Raw genomic sequence first — 22,154 nt, 5'->3', positions numbered from 1 at the left:
ATAAAACAGAGTAGTATTTACTGCATTAAGTGCACTTATTTACATACTTAAGTAAAGAGACGTATAAATCAAAAAGTAATGGTCAGGCAACAACAAACACAAACAAACCCTAAAATAAAATACTCTGCAGATCGTTGTTTGTTGTAAAAATTGACTCAGTACTTCAGTTTCAGAAATGTATGCTTTAAAGCATTCTGGTACTAACCTTCACATTTTTTAATAGTTCAGATTTATCTAACAACCTCCAGTGCAACTATTGTCATGGAGTACTGTTTTTTTTACAGTTCTCCGTAGCTAGTTCTGTATCATTTCTGCCAGTGTATGTAAATATAGCCTGGAGTTTACCACACTTACAGCTCAAGAGGTTTGCATCCATACTGCCTGCAGAGGCAGAATTCAAATGTATCTGTGTTCCTCTGTCTGATGAGCCAGCTGGCTCACTGTAGAGTTGACCCAGAGACAATGTAGGGAGGCAGTGAAAATCATCACAGAATTTGGGTTTAAGTACAAACTTTAGCTGAGCTACAGTGATGAAGCAGGCACTTATACTACAGCAGTGAAAGACTAGAAAACAAGTTCTAATGAGGAATAAAAAGAAAACTAAGAACAAAACAAAGGGTGTAAAATAGGCTCAACACACTGAAGTCTGAAAGGAGAATCAAGGTTCCCTTCCAATCCTAAATTCTTGAGTTGCAATGTCCTTTGCTAGTGCAATCACATCATAATATCTCTTTATTAAACCAGTCAGGGGCTCAGTCTTAAAAAAGTCAGGGTTTTTTCATGCTATACCAATTACAAGGTTGTTCCAGAACTTAGAAAATCAGAAATGACCCAAATCTTCCTGTACCAGCAAAGAACAAAACTTAATGTGATCCTGCAATGCTAACGTATAAGAAACACTTTGTTTAAAAGAAGGGGGCAAGTATTTACATACTCTTCTTTAACTGTTCCACTAGTTTCTGTGTGTACTCCTGAGAGTATTAACTCATTTTAACAGAGGAGGAAGATACTGTGGCCTCCAGCAAAACCATCTGATGAATGGCCTTTGCTCCTCTCGTGGTTTAACGCCAGCCGCTCGCTCACTCCCCCCCCGGTGGGATGGGGAGAGAATCGGAAGGGTGAAAGTGAGAAAACTCATGGGTTGAGATAAAGACAGTTTAACAAGTAAAGCAAAAGCTGCGCGTATAAGTAAACGAGAACAAGGAATTCATTCCCTACTTCCCATCGGCAGGCAGGTGTTCAGCCATCTCCAGGAAAGCAGGGCTCCATCATGTGTAACGGTTACTTGGCAAGACAAATGCCATAACTCCGAATGTCCCCCCTTCCTTCTTCTTCCCCCAGCTTTATATGCTGAGCATGATGTCATATGGTATGGAATATCCCTTTGGTCAGCTGGGGTCAGCTGTCCCAGCTGTGTCCCCTCCCAGCTCCTTGTGCACCCCCAGCCTACTCACTGGTGGGGTGGGGTGAGAAGCAGAAAAGGCCTTGACTCTGTGTGAGCACTGCTCCGCAATAACTAAAACATCCCTGTGTTATCAACGCTGTTTTCAGCACAAATCCAAACCATAGCCCCATACTAGCTACTGTGAAGAAAATTAACTCTGTCCCAGCCAAAACCAGCACAGCTCCACATCAGCACTGGCTGGCTGCCTTATCATGTGATTTGTACTGTGTTATATAGCCAAGAGGAGTAAACATGCAACTTCACAGAACTTACTATGTCTAAACATACTTTAACTTATTTTTTTTTAGTGACTTCAGTGCTGTGCTGTTAGTAATATAACTATAGATGGGCTGGGAGGTGCTGTATAAATTGAGGTACCTAAGACTTCCTATGTAAGTCTGTATTTGCAAAGGCTTGTTACTGCCATCCTAAACATTTCGACTGGGAGAGGGGAAGGGGGGATGTCTCTGTTTCTCATGGGGAGTTATTGCTTCTGTTACTGTTTAAGAAAACTTCAGCTAAAACAGTTTAACATCTTGACAAGAACAAGAGTATAAAAAATGTGCAGTTTTTCCTTATGTTAAAAACTCTGGTAACCCCTTCTTTGAAAAGCGCTAATGCCTGCAGCCTGTGGGAGCTAAGAACATCTGGATAAGGAGTCCGACAAAGAAACAGAAAAATCTGAGAGATGAATATATGGAGTGATTAAGTGGGCAAAGCAGGACCTGGGCAGGGCTGAGCTGTAGGAAAAGGAAGGGTACAAAAGGGTCAAGCCTGACAGGAAAAGGATGAAAATTTAGTGGATATGATTGGTGTTAAAACTTCATGTTATTTATATCCCCACATACAACACTGAGATTTAATACCAACCTCTAATCTTATACCTCTGTTCTCAAAATACATTAATGAATATTTGTTAAACTCATAAACTAAAGGAATAACTGCAAGATAATGATTCTGCCTTGCTTGTGGAGTTTAAATGAGATAAGTCAACCCACACTAAGCAAAAAGAAAACAAGATGCTGAATTGCTGATCATTAAGTAGGCGCCATGTGTTCTATGAGCTAAATGAGGCAGGATCCTGTCTGAGAGGGGGAAGAAAAAAAAAAAAGGTATGACCACATAGTTAAGCAAAGTAGTCATAACATGAAAGCTCAAAGGGAATTAAGTCAGGTCACGTGGATGGTTTTTTCTGGCATTTCCCAAGTAGGTTTTTGGGGGGCTGGGGGGGTTGTTTTTTTTAAAGCAGTGCTTATAATATAAATGCATGATCTCATTCATTATCAACTTTGCTTCTTTTGAATAAATAAGTTTTCTGAATGATCAATGTATTTTGCAAGATGTTTTACAACTCCAGAAAGAAAGAAGCAATACCTTTTTTTCCCTCCCCCCAGAAAAACGGCACCCTAATTTGTTTACAGATTCACTTGCATGAAGGGTGCTCTTTGAGGATGAGTTCTACAGTAATAATTTCTTAAGCAGAGATGCAGCTTTTTCCTTAAACAATTGATTAGAGGCAAGAAGGTAGGTGGTCTGCCAGAGACCTTTGTATATTTTATGTTTTGCATGAACCCAAAGTTCTCATGATCACTATTCTTCTGGACTTTGTTTATGGCAGTATGTGGGCAACATAAAGAATACTGTTTGGGGGACTATTCCCTCAACTCTGTGTACAGACTCTTATAATAGTACAATACTGTAATATTAGATAGACAAGTAAATGGCTACAACCACACCACCACACTTAAGGTATTTCTGCAATCAAGCAAAAGTGCATTTCATAAAGATTAAACCATTCCTTTCAATGCAGAGCACCTGGGTTGCACCAGGAATGGAAATCTGATTGTTCTAATACAGTACACTGTGAAATTATAAATAATTACAAAAATTCATGTTTAAGTCACCACACTATAGTTCTGAGAAGAAGAATTGAGACATAGTGCAGTTTACCTTTCACCACGCGTTTGAAGTCACATTATTACCTTTTGTAAAACATCTAATGCTGTAAGCACCGCTTCCTGTAAACTTGTCAAAACTGCTTCAGTGTAAGATGGAAGGATGAAAGGGGAAGCATCAGAACTGATTGGAACTGAAACAGCACCGTGCAAAATGACACCCAGCTTTTGGAGATCATCCATGCTGAAACCAGTTTTGATGTGTTGGTAAAGAGCCGGGAATATTTGAATTAAAGCTGTAAGAAAAGGCTGGCTGGGAATGAAAGTCAACTTATCACAAGTAATTGGAGGCCTTGTACTTTCTGAACCAATCCTATACCAGCTGTTCCAGGCTGCCCACCAAAGATTCAAATCTTCAATCTCATCTGTTATTACAGGTGGTTCAGATCCATTGTATCTTCCTATTCTTTCTCCAATGGAGTCAGTTCTCATGAATGATCTGCCAAGACTAGTGGCAGTTGTTGTCCCTACCACTACAGGTACAGAAACATTGATAGCAGGTGGTGTGTCAGGCTTTTCTGAGTCTCGGACAGGAGAAACAATTTGTAAGATCTCCTGGAAGCTTTTCAGAGCAGCCAAGGAAACTTCATTATTTTTGCTGAGTGCTGCTGATTGGATGTGATCAAGAAGAACATCCCAGGCTTGGGAAAAGTCTCCTATTAAAAAAAAAGAGAGAGGAAAAAAAATCAACTTGGAACTGGCTTCCTATACCCCTTCCCACCCACCCTGTCTCTAAAAGGCTGTTCATGTACTTGTTACTCTAATACAGAGAAATTTCGTGAGGTTAGGTGGTGGCTTGAATGACTTTCAGAATATATCCATTCAACCATAACCAGAAAGAATGAATGTGATAGAGAAACACAAATATGAAGAATGAAACAGTATATCAATGTTTATGTGGAATTTGCTAGCAAAAAATCACATACCACATTCCACATCAGAAAAATAAGTTTTCTTTATTCAGGATAGTGAACAGATTTTTTCTTATACATACCAGATGCCTGTTGATTTCAGAAAGTGTTAAGCACACACAAGGAATTAAGGGTCAAATCTTTAGTCTAAAGGTCAAATCTATATATACAATCTATATATGCATTTATAAAGAATTGATTTTAAAATGCTCTGATAATTGTACTGTAGAAAAAGATTTCATTTTTGGAGTTTGAGATTTTCATTAAATTTAACATTAACCATCTATTTTCTATGTTACTAATTACTGGGTTTGAATAATTAAAATAGCCCTGCAATGTTTTAATTTTGTATTCAGTTTTAACTCAAGTTTAATATAGTTTAAGATGTTTAAGATCTCTGCAAATGACCAATACTCTTGAGAGCTCTTAATATGTTGATATCAGTATCACAAATAACTAAAATGAAATAAAACACAACTTATTTCTAGTTATATATATTAATTGCATAGTATGGGATGGTGAAGGTATATTAATGTAATGAGGAATTTTCTTTGCAAGCTATACATCCTTTATATCACATTTTTATTTTTGAAAGTAATGTATTTAAGTAATTCTAGTTAACCAAACTAGAAATGAAAGCTGTTTTGAAATTGTATCATAATATTTCTGTTTAGAAGCCTAAACTGAAACAAAACATTTTTTCCTGTACAAAACAGGCATGAATCCTGAATTATATTTTCTAGTTCAATACATTTACATTGTTCAACTGTATGTAGTAATATTTTATATTTTACAATAGTTTGGTAAATGACCTTATGTTTAATTTCTATGAGGAGAAAGCGGAAAAGAAACAGGAAAAAATCAGAGCCTGACAAAAAGAAAGAGAAAGAAATAAAGATACCAAGGAGTTATAGAAGAAAAATAAAAAACTTCAAGGAAAGGTAAGATTTTAAGGAAGAAGAAGAAAAAGGGAACTCACTTCAGTTAGCTGCATTAGGGACAACAGTAAAGTAACTTAGACTGACATCTCTGTACAAGACAAACAGTGGAGAAGTATCATGAGGGGAGAAAAAGAATCACTTGAAATAGTGGGTAATCTCAACATCTTTCACGTCATAACAAGTCCAATCTTTTCATTAAAAAATTCCCTTTCTTCTTTTCTAAGCTGTATACTTCGCTGACTTTACAAGTGAGTCCTCTTTACATTGTAAGAGCACTGTTATCACACACTGATGCCACAGAAAAGTTCTAGGCAAGTGTTGCATAACCTTAGAAAGACAAGAGGAAAACTATGTTCTGACAACCAAAAGAACAGAAAAATTATTGTTATCAGGCTACTATAAATTAAAGCTATTTGGCACCCAGAATTGTGACTAGTGAGATTTAATCTCAAGTACTGTGATACGGAAGATGAAATTGGTACGTATGATTTTTGGTTCTAAGGAGCATGAATTAAAAACTCCATAATTTTCATCACATTTGAGGTGAGACACAACAGAACACACTTTTAAGCTAAGATTAAGATTCTTGCCCAGTACTTTAACTGAAAAAATATACAAAAGCAGAAAGTTTATTACTGTATTTTTCAATAACTTTAAACCATAAATTTTACCTAAAGGCTGCAGTAAGTATCTCCTGGTGTTAAATATTCTTGCAACTCCAGCCAGTGTTAACACCCATGTCTCAGCCCACTGTTTCTCAGCTGTATCCCTTGAATGATGGATGAGAATGTTGCCTCCTCCTGATTCAATCTTCTCTTTGTCGGCTGTGGTAGAAGATTCTCGAACCCTATCCAACAGGTGAAATAAAACCTGTAATAGTCAGAAAAAGAGGAAAAAAAAACAACTTTTCAAATAACATAGTTGCATTCATGGTAAAACAACAAAAAATAGTAATTTTTCCATTATCCTTTCTGTCACTGTGTCACCTTGAGAATTCCCTTATTCTAAACAGTCCCTGCAGAATCAGCCAACTGATGTTCACTTGAGAAGGGTTAGAAACAGCATGATCGAAACCACTGAGAACAGTGTTAGCACTAACAGAAGGCTAAAACCAATGCATCTCAGATACCTCACAGGTGCAACAGACAACTACAGCCTGACTTTTTCCATAAGGCACAACCAACATGACTGTGATCTAGAACAGGGCATTTGCTGGATCCTCTCAAATAAGAGAGCCAAAACAGAGTGCGAAGTAAAAGATCTAATATCAGGTCAATCCAATCACACAACCCTCAAATGTCACCATAATTTCGCACAAAGAAAGGATCATTCATCTTCACAGGAAGGGAGCAGCCTTTTTATACAACTCCTGAGAAAGAAAGAAATGGTCAAGATACAAAAATTACCCTTCATAAGAGGCTTTAAGGGCCAGCGAAAAGAAAGTGTGAAAAAAAAAAAAACCAACCCAAAAGACGATATCAGACTTCTGCCACCATATCTTATCTTTAAAAAGTCTTAATAAACTAGTTAACTGATCTTAAAATAGCATGTCAATTGTTACCAAAACATGAAATGTAATTTAAAAAAACCTTCAGTGGAAGCTTACACATCATACCTTCCATATTACTGTGTGCCATGTTGAATGTTGCAATAAAGTTCCATGAGCACCAATAGTAGAAAACAATGTCTGCCCAGCACTCTTTCTAACTGCAGGTCGGGGATCCACACACAGTTCTCCAAGTTTGGCATACAGGCATAACCAAAGACAGTCAAATGGTGGTGCAGGATGAAAAGGTCTGTTCAGCATCACTCCCTTTTCTTCTGCCTGTTTCTGCAACACTGCTTCTTCTTTGTTTAGCTCCTTTTCAATTATTTCACCTCTTTGGAAAAAATAATCCGAAATATTCCACTACAAAATAAATAAGACATATGGCTGTTGTACAATAAAAATATTATAAGGCTTTAATGATCATGAAATAAATTGTTTCTCATTTTCACATTTAAAAGTATTTTGCGAAGTACATCAAGATATTAATTTCCCTACACCGATGGAAGAAGATCAGTACATAAATACTGCAAGGTGCAGAAAGTATTTTTCTTAGCCTCAGCTTTTAGGCCCCAGTTATACATGAAGTACTAGAAAGCGAAACAATGTATTAAAAATAAGATACTGATGAACATGGTTACAACACAATACTATTTCTTTACCTAACCCTGGAGTCACACAGATTAAAGATAAATTTACATTTATCACTCAATTTACATATGATTCCAAATGACAGCATGGGAGTTCAGCAAGAACTCAAAAAATAGGTTTTGGCTTTCATTTGTAGAATTGACTACAGATTAATTCTCATTTAAAAAAAACAAGAAGAAAATAAAATGAAAGCCACAAGCAGCATCACTGTAGGTTAATACAAAACTCACCAACAAACCAATTGAAGTTAAGCTAATATTTAGCTCTTGATTGTGAAGTCCAAAGCTTCCTGCAACTTCAACAACTATCTGTAGACAAGTACATGGCATTGTTGGAAGAAAGTCTGTCACAACCAACTGAAGACACTGGAATGCAGTCCGTATTAAGGACTCTCTTAAAAAAACAAAACAAAAACAAAACACACACACACACTCATTTCAAATTTCTTCAAGAGCACAGGAATGTTTTAAATACAATACCTCAGGAGACAGCATTATTTAAAAAAAGGAAAAAAAAATATGTTTTTGAGATGAATTTGCAACATTTTAAATGGTTCAACTGGAGGGTTTTTGGAAATATAACATTAAGTTGAAGCTTCAAATTCTGATGAAGTATTTTAGCCCATGTTAACTAGCCAGTGAAGTTGAAGTTTAGACTTTCCAGTGGTCCTCAGCTAGTTTTATACAGAAAAGTCCACTTCTCTGTTTTAGAGTTCTAGGATTTGTTAGTTCAAATGTGTCAGCTAAAACATTCTAAAAAAGCCACAGTGGACAAAACAAAGCTTAAGTTTGAGCATGATAGTCTTCCAAAGAGTAAGCTGTTCTGAACAATTTTATCAGCAATTATAAATTACTTAAAGTATGCCAAACAGGTGGGAAAAATGTGTTTTATTTATTAGAGAAGATGTATGCTAACATAATGGTAGTCTTACTTGCTTCAATACTATATTATGTTAGACAAAATCTTTTCAAAGTATCTGCCATTAAATAGATCTTTAATAAATACTTTGCCTTCAGAATTAAATTCTGAATGCAAACATAAAATAAAAATGTAGTATGGAAAAGGTTTGTGAGAAGGAGCTCTCAGAAGCAGCAAGGTCATCTATAACTAAAACCTTGCTTAGTGAGAGACAAAATGAAGGAATCAAAAGGAGTGGTGGAGTGTAGATAATACAAAATAGGGAAGCTGCATTTAAATTTCACAGTAGTTTTTTTTTTTTAACACTTAATGTTTAATGTACAAAAGAAAAAATTCCAAAGGTTTGTAATACAGAAACTTAGTGTCTTTCAGAATATATATCCCAGGAAAAAATTCAGAATACAGATGTGTCAGTTACATATTTCAGAATCCTAAATAAAATAATAATTTTTTTCAATTAATTCCAAATGAAAATCATAGGTGGGCCATTTCCACTGTATTGTAACAGCCAACATGATATGGAAGCCAGAGGAATGCACAAGAAATTTCACATGGACAATAATGGAATAACTAATAATTCTCTAATATGATGCATACTGCAGAGAGACATCCATCCTACCACATAAGATCAAAGGATTTATCATTGCTATACTCATGGAGGAAATGCTCACACACTACTTTCCCCCACATTCGTTACAGGAGTCTATAAAGTGAAACACACCCAAAACTGCTGCAGTTCCCTGTCCACTACAAAGTTCCAGAGGTATGTGACCTTCAAGGACTCTAAGAGAGAAGGGAAGGAGGCAGGAAATGAAAGTATAGTTACACTACTCATTTTGAAGAGCTGAGTCAATGGGAAAGTAACCTCTCTTTCGAATCTTCAAATGCAAAGCCACTAGAACAAATTCAAAACAGTTCACTTCCCAATTAATGTCCACACTACTATGTGTTTGGAGAAAGGTTCCAAAGTCCCTCATGCAAGTGGCAACAGCAATACAGCTCTTCAAAATGTAAAATTGTCCTTAATGTTATAGGCGGTCACCAAAAAAGTAAATTATAAATGCAAAAAACTTAAGCTTAGCTTGAAAACTTAAGATCATATAGGGCTTTATCTATCCCTCAAATAAACAGCGGCATCCCATTGAAAAATTCTTCAAAGAAAGAATTCTTTTCATTTGGCAGGTTAGTACCGTACAATCAAAAAGTGACCCAAGTATCACTGGCCCTCAAAATGGCATCTTCTGTATTTTCGGCAGCCTGGCAAGAAGTTCTCCTGGAAGGTAAATGGATTTCTGTCCTGGAATCCAGGATGTTCACTGACCAGAGGGACGATACTTGTGAAGAAAGTCTCATGATCAATAAGTTTATATTTAAAGTATGATAATAGTGCCTGCATCTTGTGCTCACAGCTGTAAGTGAGGCAAGAAGTTCAATTGTTTCCCAAGGAAAAGGAGGCTTGCTTCATTTTTTTTCCTGCTGTAGTTGGTATGATGTGGGCAAACACTGCTATGTAGTTGAAGAAAAGTAGATTATTCTATATGCTTTATAGGAGGAGACTAAGATATAACACAAGATCTTAGGAACATCTTGAGATATCTGCCAGTGAGGTATGGGTTTGAGATGTAAAAGGATCTGAAGACTGTCTTGAGAAGGAATCTGTGTTGGTTCTCATCCATCAACAACTACAGTGAAAATCAAAAGGCATGTAGGAACCACAGAACAGATTGCACCAAGCGTGGCAACAGCGGGTACCAAAGGAAGCATGGTTACCAAAAAGAGGATGCTCACAACCAAGAATGCCAACATCTTTGGGAATTTTGGTGAGTACCACTGCCAGAGCAAGCAATACTGGTACAAGAGCAAAATCCTTCAAGCGTTTGAAGGGGCTTTAGGAGGTCTTCATACGGCCAGAAGACAGAAGCTTGGGGCAAAAGGAGAGATATGCCAAGGTGAATTCTTCTGATACCAGAGTTACTTGCTGAGCTATCCTGGTGCTAGTCTTGACTAAGTATGGTCTAAGTGTGTGGGTATAGTTCTTGGTGCTTACAGTTCCAGGGCCAGATGTTCATTTCACTGCTCATTTCAAAAAAACTCCTTGCAACTTCACCTCTCACTTTCCCTTGTGGAAAAGAGGACCAGACCAGTAACATTCCCCCTGTGTTGGCAACAGAGTCAGCTGTGTCAGTCAGTCAAGGGATTCACCCACAGCAAGTAAATAATCTTCCATCCTTGTGCAACCAGCAGCCATTTAGGGAGGAAGACTTCAACAAAAAGAGAGAGCGTTCAGAAGACGACACACACTAGAGACTACCCAAAGATTTAAGAAGAAAAAGAAACAACAGAGGAACTGTGAGCAACAGCTCAGTCACAAAGAATTATCTGCAAGCACTAGAGATGTGTCCAGCATATGGTTAAGATCAAATGAATTGGCACAAGGAGTACTCCTCAGTGTATACTGCATGCTGACCACAGGAGAGGGTAGAGTGGAACAATACTCTCGTCTTCTGAAAGATTAATTCAGTAAAATAAAAGTGTGCTACAGGAAAAATTAAAAACTGTTTTTTGTTGAGTAAAATTGTTCATAAGCTAAAAATGACAATGAAAATTATGGCTATTATCAAAGTGGTTATTAAAATAAGAAAATAAAAGCAGAATTCTTTCTACTGTTCTTATTTTACATGATTATTTCCATCACTTACCCCTGATCACTTCGGATTGCCCCCATGACTCCAAGCACCAATGGCCAACCAGGTCCTAAGCTGTCACCCTGACTTTGCAAAATCTGTAGCACACACTCCAACTGCTTGATCCTGATATCAGGATGACTAATGTTTGACAGTTCCTTTAGTGGATTCAGTAAAAGCAACTGCAGTCTCTAAAAGTAAACAATAAAGCATATTAAGGATGCTAAAATTTAACTGATCCTTAATTATTTTTATGTATAGTAAGTGAAAACATACAGTACCAATTGAAGATTCATTAAATGATTTCAGTAACTCATTCATTAAATGTTCAAACTCAGTGTCAGACTGGCCTTTCTAAAAAACTGTTTATAAAGGATCTCAGCAGGAAATCTACATTTCCCCCCCGCCTCATTCTCCAGGTCCCTCAGGAAGTAGCTACAGCATGCTGTCACAGTTGCATAAAAACCACAATGCAACTTTACGCTCACCCAGCAGGGCTAGACTCAGCTTCCTACTAAAGAGACCTTGAAAAAACTATCCATTGAACCTCAGTAAAAATACTAGAACGTTTTATTAATAACGGATTGAATAGCTGTGATTTAGAAGGTTAGGCAATTTATTTTTTACTCGCCACCACATCACATATATACTTCTACACATTCTGGATTTGTTTTGCACTCATGAGGGTGATCCATAATTTGTTCTAACAAATGGACATTACATGCAAGCATCACCACTCTTTGTTATGCATTTGAAAAAGGAAGGAGGGTAGTTCATTAGAATGCATGAGGTGATTCTCAATAGTTACATCTGAATGTTACAGCTGTAGGCTTTATAAACTCAATAGTAAAGTTGCTTTATGAATGCCTCCTTTTCATTGAACTGTAGAAAACTTCCTCTAGGGAAGATTTTGATTTCACGTTCATTTTAAGTTCCAGAAAAGGAGGAAAGCAGCTGCTCTTAAACTTTACCTGATTTTGAGATAATGGAGGATCATGGCTGAATGTCAGTCCTGCTTTAATGAGAGAAGTTAAAGCTTCTGCTCCCCATTCTCTCATTCTGGAGTTTGGATGCTGACAGACCTGAAAACACAGCAATGTTTTGTTTAAAGTCACTTTTATTTAACCAAGATTTGAATATATGTAATATATATAAAAAAAGGATATTTTAATTCTACTAGAATTTACACACAATATTATAAATTTTTTTTACAACAATACCATAAATCTCTAGATAATAAAGTTAGGTGTAATAGTAAAAAAATCTTTATCTTTTGGACAGACATACCTTCTGAATAAGGAAGCAATAGGAAGCAATGAAAGACACAGAAGGAAACATAATGAAAACCACAGCAGTTCAAGCCAATACATTTTCCAAAATTAATATACTGCTAATTCAGATAATGATTGATTAAAAAGCACCAAGCAACTCTTCAATGAATGCCTGGAACTCTCAGATTTAACTTAGCCTTAAGCTACTATAAAATTCAAAGTTTCATCTTTCACGCACTGCTTAACATAATCAAGTGAGGAAGCATGACAGTAGACAACACAGAAAGTGTTTGCTCTTCTATATTCTCAAATACAAAAAGTAACTACATAGTGAATGTAAAATAAGCCTTACACTCCATTATTTCAAAACCTTGACAAAACAATAGCGAACACTATTTCAAGCTTAAGTTTCAAATGTGTGTCTTCATTTCCCTGTCTCCTAATTATCTAAACCTAGTAGTTTTGCTAATTGCTTTTTTTAGAACAGAAAAATTAAAAATACTGTGCAAATAGATTGCATAGATAGCTAGTATGAACTGTGCTCCCATAGCTGATACCTTACCCTCAAACAAATAAGTCTACAGTTTCATTGACCTCTACGTAATTATTTCCACCCACCCTTCCAGCCCTAGCTCAGATGGTGTGAGAATCCAGAATCAAAGTCCAAGGCAGGATCGTAAGGAAGGCTGATGGTTTTGGTTGGTGGACCATTCCCTTATCAGCCACTAGCCAAACTGAAAAGGACGATGCAGAAGAGCTAGCTTAACGTTAAAAAATGCAGACAAGAAATAGTTGCTCTCCTGAATTACTTATATTTTTGTTACCTTATATAAAAAAGAGAGAATTTGAACTACTTCATGATTCTCTGAATCTGACCAGGTAATCAGTTACAGAGACAAGGAACGAATTCTTCCCTCAGGTTGTGTTTAATTGAATTTGCAGCTGGTGTTTTCTCCTTCCTTATTGTACCGCAACGACTTAGGTTTAAAAGGAAATAAGGCAGTACTTTAAAAGAAGTTGAAATGGACTGTGTATGTCCTACAAAACAGTGGCAAATACCCACAATGGATAACAGACTGAAACAGACTGCTTACTAGATGAAAACACAGAGTCTCAAGATGTGGATGGTGAACCTTATTGTCTTGGAGAGGAAAAAAAGGCAAGAGAGAGATGCCGGTGCTTTAAGTCTTTAAACCCCTAAGTATCCAAATTTCTTCTCCTACATAAAAGATTAAGTGGAGATGATGTCCATAAATAAGGTTAGAGATGGCCAATCCTTAATACTGTTTGAAATAATGCACTGGTTCTAAGGAAGTGTCTGATACTTTCTGGAAAATGAGGAAGAAAAGCTTTCTCCTTTACCCACTTTAAGTCTAACCCTGTTCTTGCATTTCACTCTTCTACATATCTGTGTAGAGAATTAAAACTTTACAATTACATTCCGTCACCTGTTTTTAATTTCAAATTCAAAATTTAAGATTCTTTTTCCTTGTTGGAGCATATATTTCATGTTGAAGTTAAAATACTTAAGAAATTGAAATAGGATTATGACACCTATTTTTATATTTGTACAGTATTCTCTTAAAAAGAGACCGTTCAAAATGTTAGCTTAAACTTTTTTAAAACAAACCAACCCTTTGTTAATAAATCTAATGGCTTCAATCTATCTGGTAAGGACACAAAAACATGCCTTAAAATCTTCCTAGATATTTGTACTATGTGAATCCAAAGTGAAACATGTTTGTGTTACCTTAATTATAACACATTTAAGTATAATAAATTGACCATTTTAAACATTGCTGTGTTTAAAACTTATGAAAACTGACAGCACCATAAAGACAAAGTCAATAAAAGATATTAAAATATTGGAATTTAACTATATAAATTCACTTTTAAATTCAAATTGTGATGCACTCAAGTTGCAAAAACAAAGTAAATACAATTTAGATTTTTTTTTTTAAAAATTACACTTTAAAAATGCATTTCCACAAGATCTTTATTAATACAAACTAAGTTCTGGTTCTAGTTCTACAACTGATAAAAGCAATTAATTACCTCCAGAAGATGACCGGTCAGAGGTCTCCAAAGAATCTCAATCCTGTGCATGTTAACTAGTCCTGTTTCCAGTAATTTAGCAACAGCAAAAAGCGATGGTTCCTTAATGGAATGGAATTTGAACACGTGATTTCGATGTAACTCAGATAATGTCAGAGCCTTTTGCTAGATTATCGTTTATAAATTAAGGTGCAACTAATCTCACTGAAGTACTGTGTTTTGTAGGCTGTGAACGCTGTCACAACAGCTTAGGTAGCATGGCTGGGAAGTTTCCACAGCACCTGCAGTACTTCATGAGAAGCCACAAGGGGGTAGCAACAGCCCACCATGAAGAATACTTCTTTCATAATTTTTCATATAGTTTCCTCCAAATTTGACAATAATCAGAGCACTGATATTCCTTTCAAAACTCTAATTTTTACATAGTCCTCCCTCCAACCAGTTTTATAACATACTTTACTAGCAAAATAGCCTTTTTCCCATCACAACTTTTAAAGTTAAAATTATATATGAACAAACAATATAGAGTATTTCATTTAAGAATCCCCGTATGTTTTATCTTCTATTGGCTTCATAAATGCCCTGCAGGAATATGATAAATTTCCCAATCATCAAATACATATGCAAATATTTGTGATAAGCATCTTTTAAAATTTTTTTTTTTTTTAAATCAACATATATTCAAAATGACTGTTGTGCTGGAATTATTCTCTGTTCCCATTTCTGCTTATTTTTTATTCTCATTTCAAACTGATTTTAAAAACCAGCTTTGCTTATTTTAATTCATTCTTTGTTGCTGTAATTGTCAGATATTATAAAGCATATTTTCTGTCATCATTATCCCTAGTGTAATACATCAAGGAAAAACTTTCAGAAACTCTCCTCTGGGATTAGATTATGACTAGGAGAATATATACTCAATCTTATTCAATCACAGGGTCTTTAACCTTTCTGGGCTAAAGATTGTTTACTGAGGCTGACAGGAATACTATCATTTTCCCAAGTAAATATGGATTATCAGGGGGTTTTTAATATCTAAATTGTCAGGCTTTTTCTGAAATATATTATAAAAGAAAATTGAAATGAAAATGAGCACCTCACAGAACATACTATGTAATTCAGAATCCCTAACCTCTGAAATTACAAGGGCTTTTAAAAGTTTTATCCACCCACAATCTGATTAATGCAAACACATGACATTCCTTAGTTAACAAAAAACATAGCAGGAACACGAGAATGTTCAGAGAATATAGTAACTGTATGAACCATTATAAACAAGACATTCTTTAGTTCATTATTTATTTTTCACTCTAGAATATCAAATGTATTACTGTCTTAATATTAGAAATAGTTAGCTTAAAGGATTAATGTACAAGTCTTCTGCCTGTTTCACAAAAACATCTAAAAAGAAAATAAAGAACTCTTTTTATACCTTATTGTTTCCATAGGCCATATCCATGGCTTCCAGAGACAAGGAGCAAAGAGCGTTTATTAAGTGATGTAAAGACACATCGTCAAGGTACCTGAAAAATAACAGCTATCAAAACACTGCGAAGTTTGATATACACACATTATTTTAATTATAAGTTAAGGTTTCTTACTGTGAGCTTTCAAAAAGCCTTGAAAGTATGTTGGATATAACTGGCAGATCAGTCATAACTGCTGTAGTCAGAACCTTGAAAAAGAGACAGAAATGTGTCTTATAGATTGCAATAGAAAATACTGCATAATCATTAACTGTAAAATGAATAATCATGCTTACTGTGCTGGGCCCTTCTACAGCTCTTCCAGGTTTTAATGCACCCCCAACACCAGGCTTCAGTCCCAGAATCCAGACAAGATGCTGAAATACAAAAGGACCATTTTCAGCAGAAAAGCCTTTTCAGGCAGGGAGGAAACTAACATTGTACTCGAGCTAGCTGGCAGCCTTCCAGCCAAACAGAATTTAAGGGAAATGCTACAATACTTACTCAAGGCAATTCAAAGTACACCATGAGTAGAGTCAAAGCTTCTTCTGTTGCTCACATAAAAACTCAAAACCAAGTTATGGCAAAAAAGCAAGGCATAAAAGCAAGGCATAAGTATTTCCTATTATACCTGAAGAGTAGCCAGGACAAGTTGCCACGACGTACCAAGAACGGCTCCGTGGCAGTGAGCTAAGTTGAGTAACGTCCTCATACACTGGATATTTTTGGAAGTCAGCTAAAAAAAAAAAAAAACCACAAATGACCACATGATTTTTATTATTCTACAATAAGAGTGTTTCTAGGAAACTTGAAATTTTTTACTAAATAGCTTAAAGACTACATTTTGTTTGCACTGATGCAATGTATCTTTTTTAGAGAAGTAGTTCAGTATCTCTCCTTCTTCTTATCTTGCTGGGGTTGAATTTGATCACTGCCCTCTCCCCCCAGCTTCACATTATTATCAAAGACACAAGTTCAAGTACTCCAGCTTTCAGTGCATCTGCTCCACAAAATCAGGGTCTATCTTAAAAAAAAAAACATATAAGTGAACCTTCACACACAGGCACATAACAGAGCTGAGACCTAGGGTTTTTCAAACGGAATGGATGGGAGCTGCTGAGCTAAGAGTCAGATAAAAAACCAAGAATAAGTCTTCTTTTACAGTTAGAGAACTTTGCTGTCCAGGGCTGTTCCAAATTAAAAGCTCAGGATAATATTTCAGATAAACAGCATTCTTAAAAATTATGGTTATCTGTTGCCTGTTTTTGAGACACACTGAGATGCCAAAAGAAGCAGTTAAGCAGGATGAGATCACTTACAAGTTGTACTTACCATTACTGTTCCCTGTGGCTGAAGAGCTAAGGGTTGCCCTACTGCTACAACTTGCTGATGAGACTCGCTTGAGGGACTGATCATTTGAACATTCTGTCCCTGAATGGAATATGCTAGAGGAAAATTGAAAAGAAAAAAATCTACATTGAAAATCCAGTACTTACTTGTAGTAACAACCACCTTCTCGCAAACACACTCCAGAGAATTCTTTCACAGTATTAGCTTTAAGGTAGCTCACTTTGAGACTTTTAGTTATATTTAGATTATTATGTCATTGCCTTACGGAGTTAAACGAGCCAGTAATTACTCCCTCTCACTAACTGTTAAATATTGCTTGCAATACATTAATACATTTTATGTCAAGACTGAAATATTTGTGTTAAGATACGAGCATTAGACTATGTCTCAACTTAGTTATCTGTGGTAATTGTGTGTAAATGGTATCACTGTGTGCTACCATTGTACTAGTGCACTCAGTAAATGAAGGCATCGTGAATGCTATGTTGTGATATTTTACCAATACAGGACTTCAGGACACCCATTTTATAACTCACCTGTAAAAAGAAGAGTAACCTCTATAAAATAACTTAAGTTCACTGCTTCATTTCCATAGAGATTCGTGTAGCTTAGTCACGCATACTGCTTCACAGTTACGATCTAACAATACACTTAGCTTGTGGGCTGGAGTAAAGGTGCTGGTCCTTGTTCCAAGAATAAGGTATTTTTGTTTTATATTAAGAGGTCTAATATTAGATCCATCTGCATATTCTCCAGGTAGTTGCATTTCTCGATACATAGTAATTAATTTTCAAAATTAGAAACAGAGTACATCCTCAACTGGCATATCCCATGAATTACAACATTCTCTCAGGATGTGGGAAGCATTAATTCAACTTTCTGTAAGCTGAACAGAGCCCAGAATTTAAGATCTTCCATTTATGCAGTAAGTACTACCACCACTAGACAACTGTAGAAAAGACTGTAGTACACCACAAATGCAGGATGTTCTAGCCAACTTTTAGGTATCTGAGTTGCCCAGAGACCTTTTCAGAATTTGAATGTCTTAATTGCATATCCTAACAGACCTTTACGATTACAGACAGATCTCCTTAGAATATGAACTTCTGACATATGCTAAGCATTCAGGAAGTTTTAGGATACCCAGCAGACGCTGCAAGACTAACCAGTTCTGGAAAGCAGGCAGTCTAGATTCTGTCTGAGGATTCTAACATAATTTAGTATAGCCAAATACTACAGTTGCGTATCTTTGCAATCACACCCTGAGAAAACTTGGGTTTAGAGGACAATACGTGGAAACACAATTATGGAAAACCTATATACTTACATTTGCTGGACAGAGCTGTAGTTGTGCTGTTTAATACAGTAAGGGCATAGTGAGGAGGCAAGGATCCTTTGCAAATGGCAGTGATAAAGGCATCTCTGGATGTTACAAGACCCAGTCTTCCACAAAGTGCAGCCATGGTCAATTCTGCTTTTAGAATATTTTCAGTGGCAGCTTCATCAGTGCTGAAAGAGTACACATCGTTTAGTAAGAATTAATCCATGGCACAGAAGCAGGCAGCTAACCAAAACTGAAAGCAATGAGAATATATACTTTAAATCTGTCAACACTACAAATACTGAAGAGCAAGCATAACTAATCAACAAAATTCTTCAGAACCATTTCCTATAAAATTGGTTTTTAGTTCTAAATGACTTGGCAAAGGAGACTATGAGGAGGTATTTAACACTAATTTCAGAAAATGATGTTTGATAACTAAAGACTCTTTGAAAGAGACAATTAAGTTACCAAAGTTATTACCTAGTAAACAGTTTTTTCCACTTCAAAGACTGCACAAAACTAACAGTACTGAGACATTGTTTAGTCTCTTATCAACAGTAATCAGGACATGGGTAGAATCTCTTCAATGTGTTGAAACGTTCAGTCAAAGCAAAAAGGAGTAAAGATAATTTAAATAGTTTAAATGCAAGCCTTTAAAAATGTCATTAATTGTTCTATATTGAAATACATTAAAGGTCGATGCTAGACTTCTGGAGACTTCTGTGTCATTTACTCTTAACAGATTCTCACTCAGTCTAGCCATCACTAACCCACAAATCTGTCTGCTCAGGTGCCATGAACAGCACTCTCTCATGCAACTGACAACTTGACCGGTATCAAAGTCAGTTCAAAATATAGCTAGGAATGTCATCTTCGAAAAATCAAGAGAAATGAAAGACCAAATACCTTGCATCGAGTAGGAGGGATAAAGCAGCCAGAAGACCACACCAACAAGCATTCACCATTTCTTCCCAGACAGCTCTGCTAACTTGAAAGAAATACATACACTTGTTTATAGCAGAAACACAGTATTTTACTTAATAACTTTCAATTATATCACAAACAAAATGCTCGCTACTGCGTCTTTTAAAGTGTGTTTTTATATGTATGTTTACACAGACACATATATGTGTATACACACACACACTCACACCAGTACCATTTAAACAGTCACATTTAAAGTAACATTGCTAAAGTAAAAAATGTCACCAAGGCAATGCTTATTCTAAATTACACCAAAAAGATCTTACAAAGATATATAAAAACTATTTTTAATCTTTGTCTGTAAAAATAAACATTCAGAAGTGCATAAATGTGGGACAAGAAACTCACTGAAATTTTGCAGTGAAGGAAAAATACTCTCCCCTGGTATTTATAATTCTCTGTATTTTTTTCATTTCTTTAATTTAATATGAAAAAAAAAAAATAGGTCTAACAGACCCATTAATCTGCCCGTATTGTTTCTACACCTCCCTCCCTCCCTCTACCACGCCGTGCCATGAGCCTGGGCTGAGCCGGGGTTGCCTGCAGCACCATGGAGAGCTCTACACTCCCCAGGCCGCGGGCAGCGCTCGGGACAAACCCCTTTCCTCTCCCTTCTGCAGCCTTCGTGCCTCGGCACAAACTCCAGCACTAGAGCCTCGGCTTCCTGCTACTCAAGCCAAAATCACTCTTGCGAGCCAAGTCGTTCTGTACGTACATATACAGACTCCTCATATGTTACAGAAATACAAGCCTCAGTTCCTATTACTTCTGCTTCTAAAGAAGTTCTTCCCTAACTACTTCCATCTTACTTAAAATCTCTCCATTAAAACATCTTTCTGTCTTGTTACTAGAAATACGTTTTTCTTTTAATGTGGTTGTAACTGCCATATTTCTCTCAGTCAGGCTGTCTCTTGTGACCTTGGATCTCAGTGTTAAGCAGAATTAAGGACACAGGAAGGCAGAATAGTAGTTCTGGAGAACAGCATGCCTGTTATCTCTCCCTCACATCCCACATCCATACATGTAAAACAGTATTAATACACCATAAAGAGTCTATGGCTAAGGTGCTTCAGGACAGAAGCGGTACATCAAGTATTTTTTTTAGAGACTACTGCTGTTCCATTAAAAAAAACCCAGGAAACCACTTCATTAAAAGTTTTTATATACAATTTGGAAACAATAAATTTAAGCAACAAAGCATGAACTATTTCAATGCTGCTTTATGTAAAACTGCTGTATTTTATATACCTAGTTCTTTCTCTGATTGGTCAGATACAGACTGCAAGTCTTGCTGCCCCGAAGACTGTGCTGGTAATGAAGTTGTCTCTGTTGTGGTTTGACTGACTGTTTCTGCCTCTCCCAACTCTCCTTCAATCATGGTAGTGATACCACGGACAAGATCCAGTAAACAGTGAAATGCCACTGACATGGCATAGCCTTCAGGAATCGTAGGTGGCTCTACCTTGTCCAGCATTTCCAAACTAAAAAATTGAAAGCATGACAAGTAAGTGTGTAACAGTACCACTGTGATTAAAAACAATAATAAAAAAAAAGATTCCAAATGAACGTTAAGTACAAACAGGCCCCAAATACCATCCTTCAAGATTTATAGCAACTCAAGAAAATAACCTTCTTGATTAATTAAGTCATTAAGAGTAAATGAGTCACTAAATAAAATAGAAAATGAAAGGGTATGAACCCTGAGTACAGTATTTAGATCTGCAAATAAATATTTAAAAAAATTAACACATATGAGCAAGCATCACTGAATGAATTACTCTGCTTTTATCATTATTTTACTTAAAGCCACTGCAACTGAACCTATTCAGAAGAACACAAGTACATAGGAACAATAGAAGAAATAGGTCAGAAAGTCGTGACAGTGTGAATATAGTTATAACAAATTGAGAACAAGTCAGACGTTCCATTATTGTTACCTTTGAGTCCGTATGACCAAAAAAGCCTATCATAGCTAGATAATACGTGACGAAATATTCATCACCTACATGCACAGGTAAACAATGGAAGTTATTTGTACAAAGAGGAAACGCCTACATGATTCATTGCTGAAAACCATGCAATTAAAACATCACTATGCTGGAACTGCAGCCTCATTGCCACTTTTCTTCATATTTTACCTTAAAAGCACATAAAGAACTGCTGAGTTACAAATCCAACAGGAAACAGATTGTAGCTGCCACAGCAGCAGCGTCTACACAAGGAGAGACAGCCTGTTACAGAAACTACATGCCACCCCAACAACCACTATTTCATCTTTTGCTCTACAAACTACTCTTAAAAAGGCTAGGCATTCCAGCTACAATATACCAAAGACACTTTTATACTGTAGTGTCACCACTCTTTTCTGCGCAAAGGATTTTCCTTCTCCCAACCACGTAACACTTCAGTTATTACCTCTAATTTCCTGAAGATGCGTTAGATATCGGGGGGCATAGGCAGTATAGGTAAATCAAATAGTCAACATTTCACACTCTAGCTACAAATAAGTATGTGTATATATATGGCTCTAAAATTATTAATGGGGTTTATGATTACAATGTACCTGTGAGGTAGAGGTCACGTGCTCTTACTTTCAAATACAGGAAAGGAAACTACTGAATAAATGAAGTGAGTTGTTACAGTTACATGGGAAT

The 22,154-nt window shown here is 36.3% G+C and overlaps 1 protein-coding gene across 9 annotated transcripts in view; it reads right to left on the bottom strand.

The window, feature by feature from the left end:
• MON2 (MON2 regulator of endosome-to-Golgi trafficking) overlaps positions 1-22,154 on the bottom strand; it is a 117,035-nt gene that overhangs the window by 63,200 nt on the left and 31,681 nt on the right. For all 9 annotated transcript variants that reach the window (XM_075148693.1, XM_075148681.1, XM_075148654.1 and 6 more), the window contains 15 exons: positions 20,749-20,981; positions 19,423-19,504; positions 18,520-18,701; positions 17,175-17,287; positions 16,474-16,578; positions 16,139-16,219; positions 15,978-16,051; positions 15,809-15,899; positions 14,377-14,478; positions 12,022-12,132; positions 11,066-11,241; positions 7,679-7,841; positions 6,867-7,160; positions 5,923-6,121; positions 3,427-4,055 (listed from right to left, as the gene is read on the bottom strand). In XM_075148693.1, the coding sequence (XP_075004794.1) occupies positions 3,427-4,055; positions 5,923-6,121; positions 6,867-7,160; positions 7,679-7,841; positions 11,066-11,241; positions 12,022-12,132; positions 14,377-14,478; positions 15,809-15,899; positions 15,978-16,051; positions 16,139-16,219; positions 16,474-16,578; positions 17,175-17,287; positions 18,520-18,701; positions 19,423-19,504; positions 20,749-20,981 (2,635 nt within the window). The remainder of the gene's footprint in view (positions 1-3,426; positions 4,056-5,922; positions 6,122-6,866; positions 7,161-7,678; positions 7,842-11,065; positions 11,242-12,021; positions 12,133-14,376; positions 14,479-15,808; positions 15,900-15,977; positions 16,052-16,138; positions 16,220-16,473; positions 16,579-17,174; positions 17,288-18,519; positions 18,702-19,422; positions 19,505-20,748; positions 20,982-22,154) is intronic.

Source organism: Calonectris borealis, chromosome 1 (assembly GCF_964195595.1).
Source record: "Calonectris borealis chromosome 1, bCalBor7.hap1.2, whole genome shotgun sequence".
Taxonomy (NCBI): Eukaryota; Metazoa; Chordata; class Aves; order Procellariiformes; family Procellariidae; genus Calonectris; species Calonectris borealis.
Note: the sequence above shows the minus strand (reverse complement) of the source record. Positions and strands in the feature narration are given on the sequence as shown.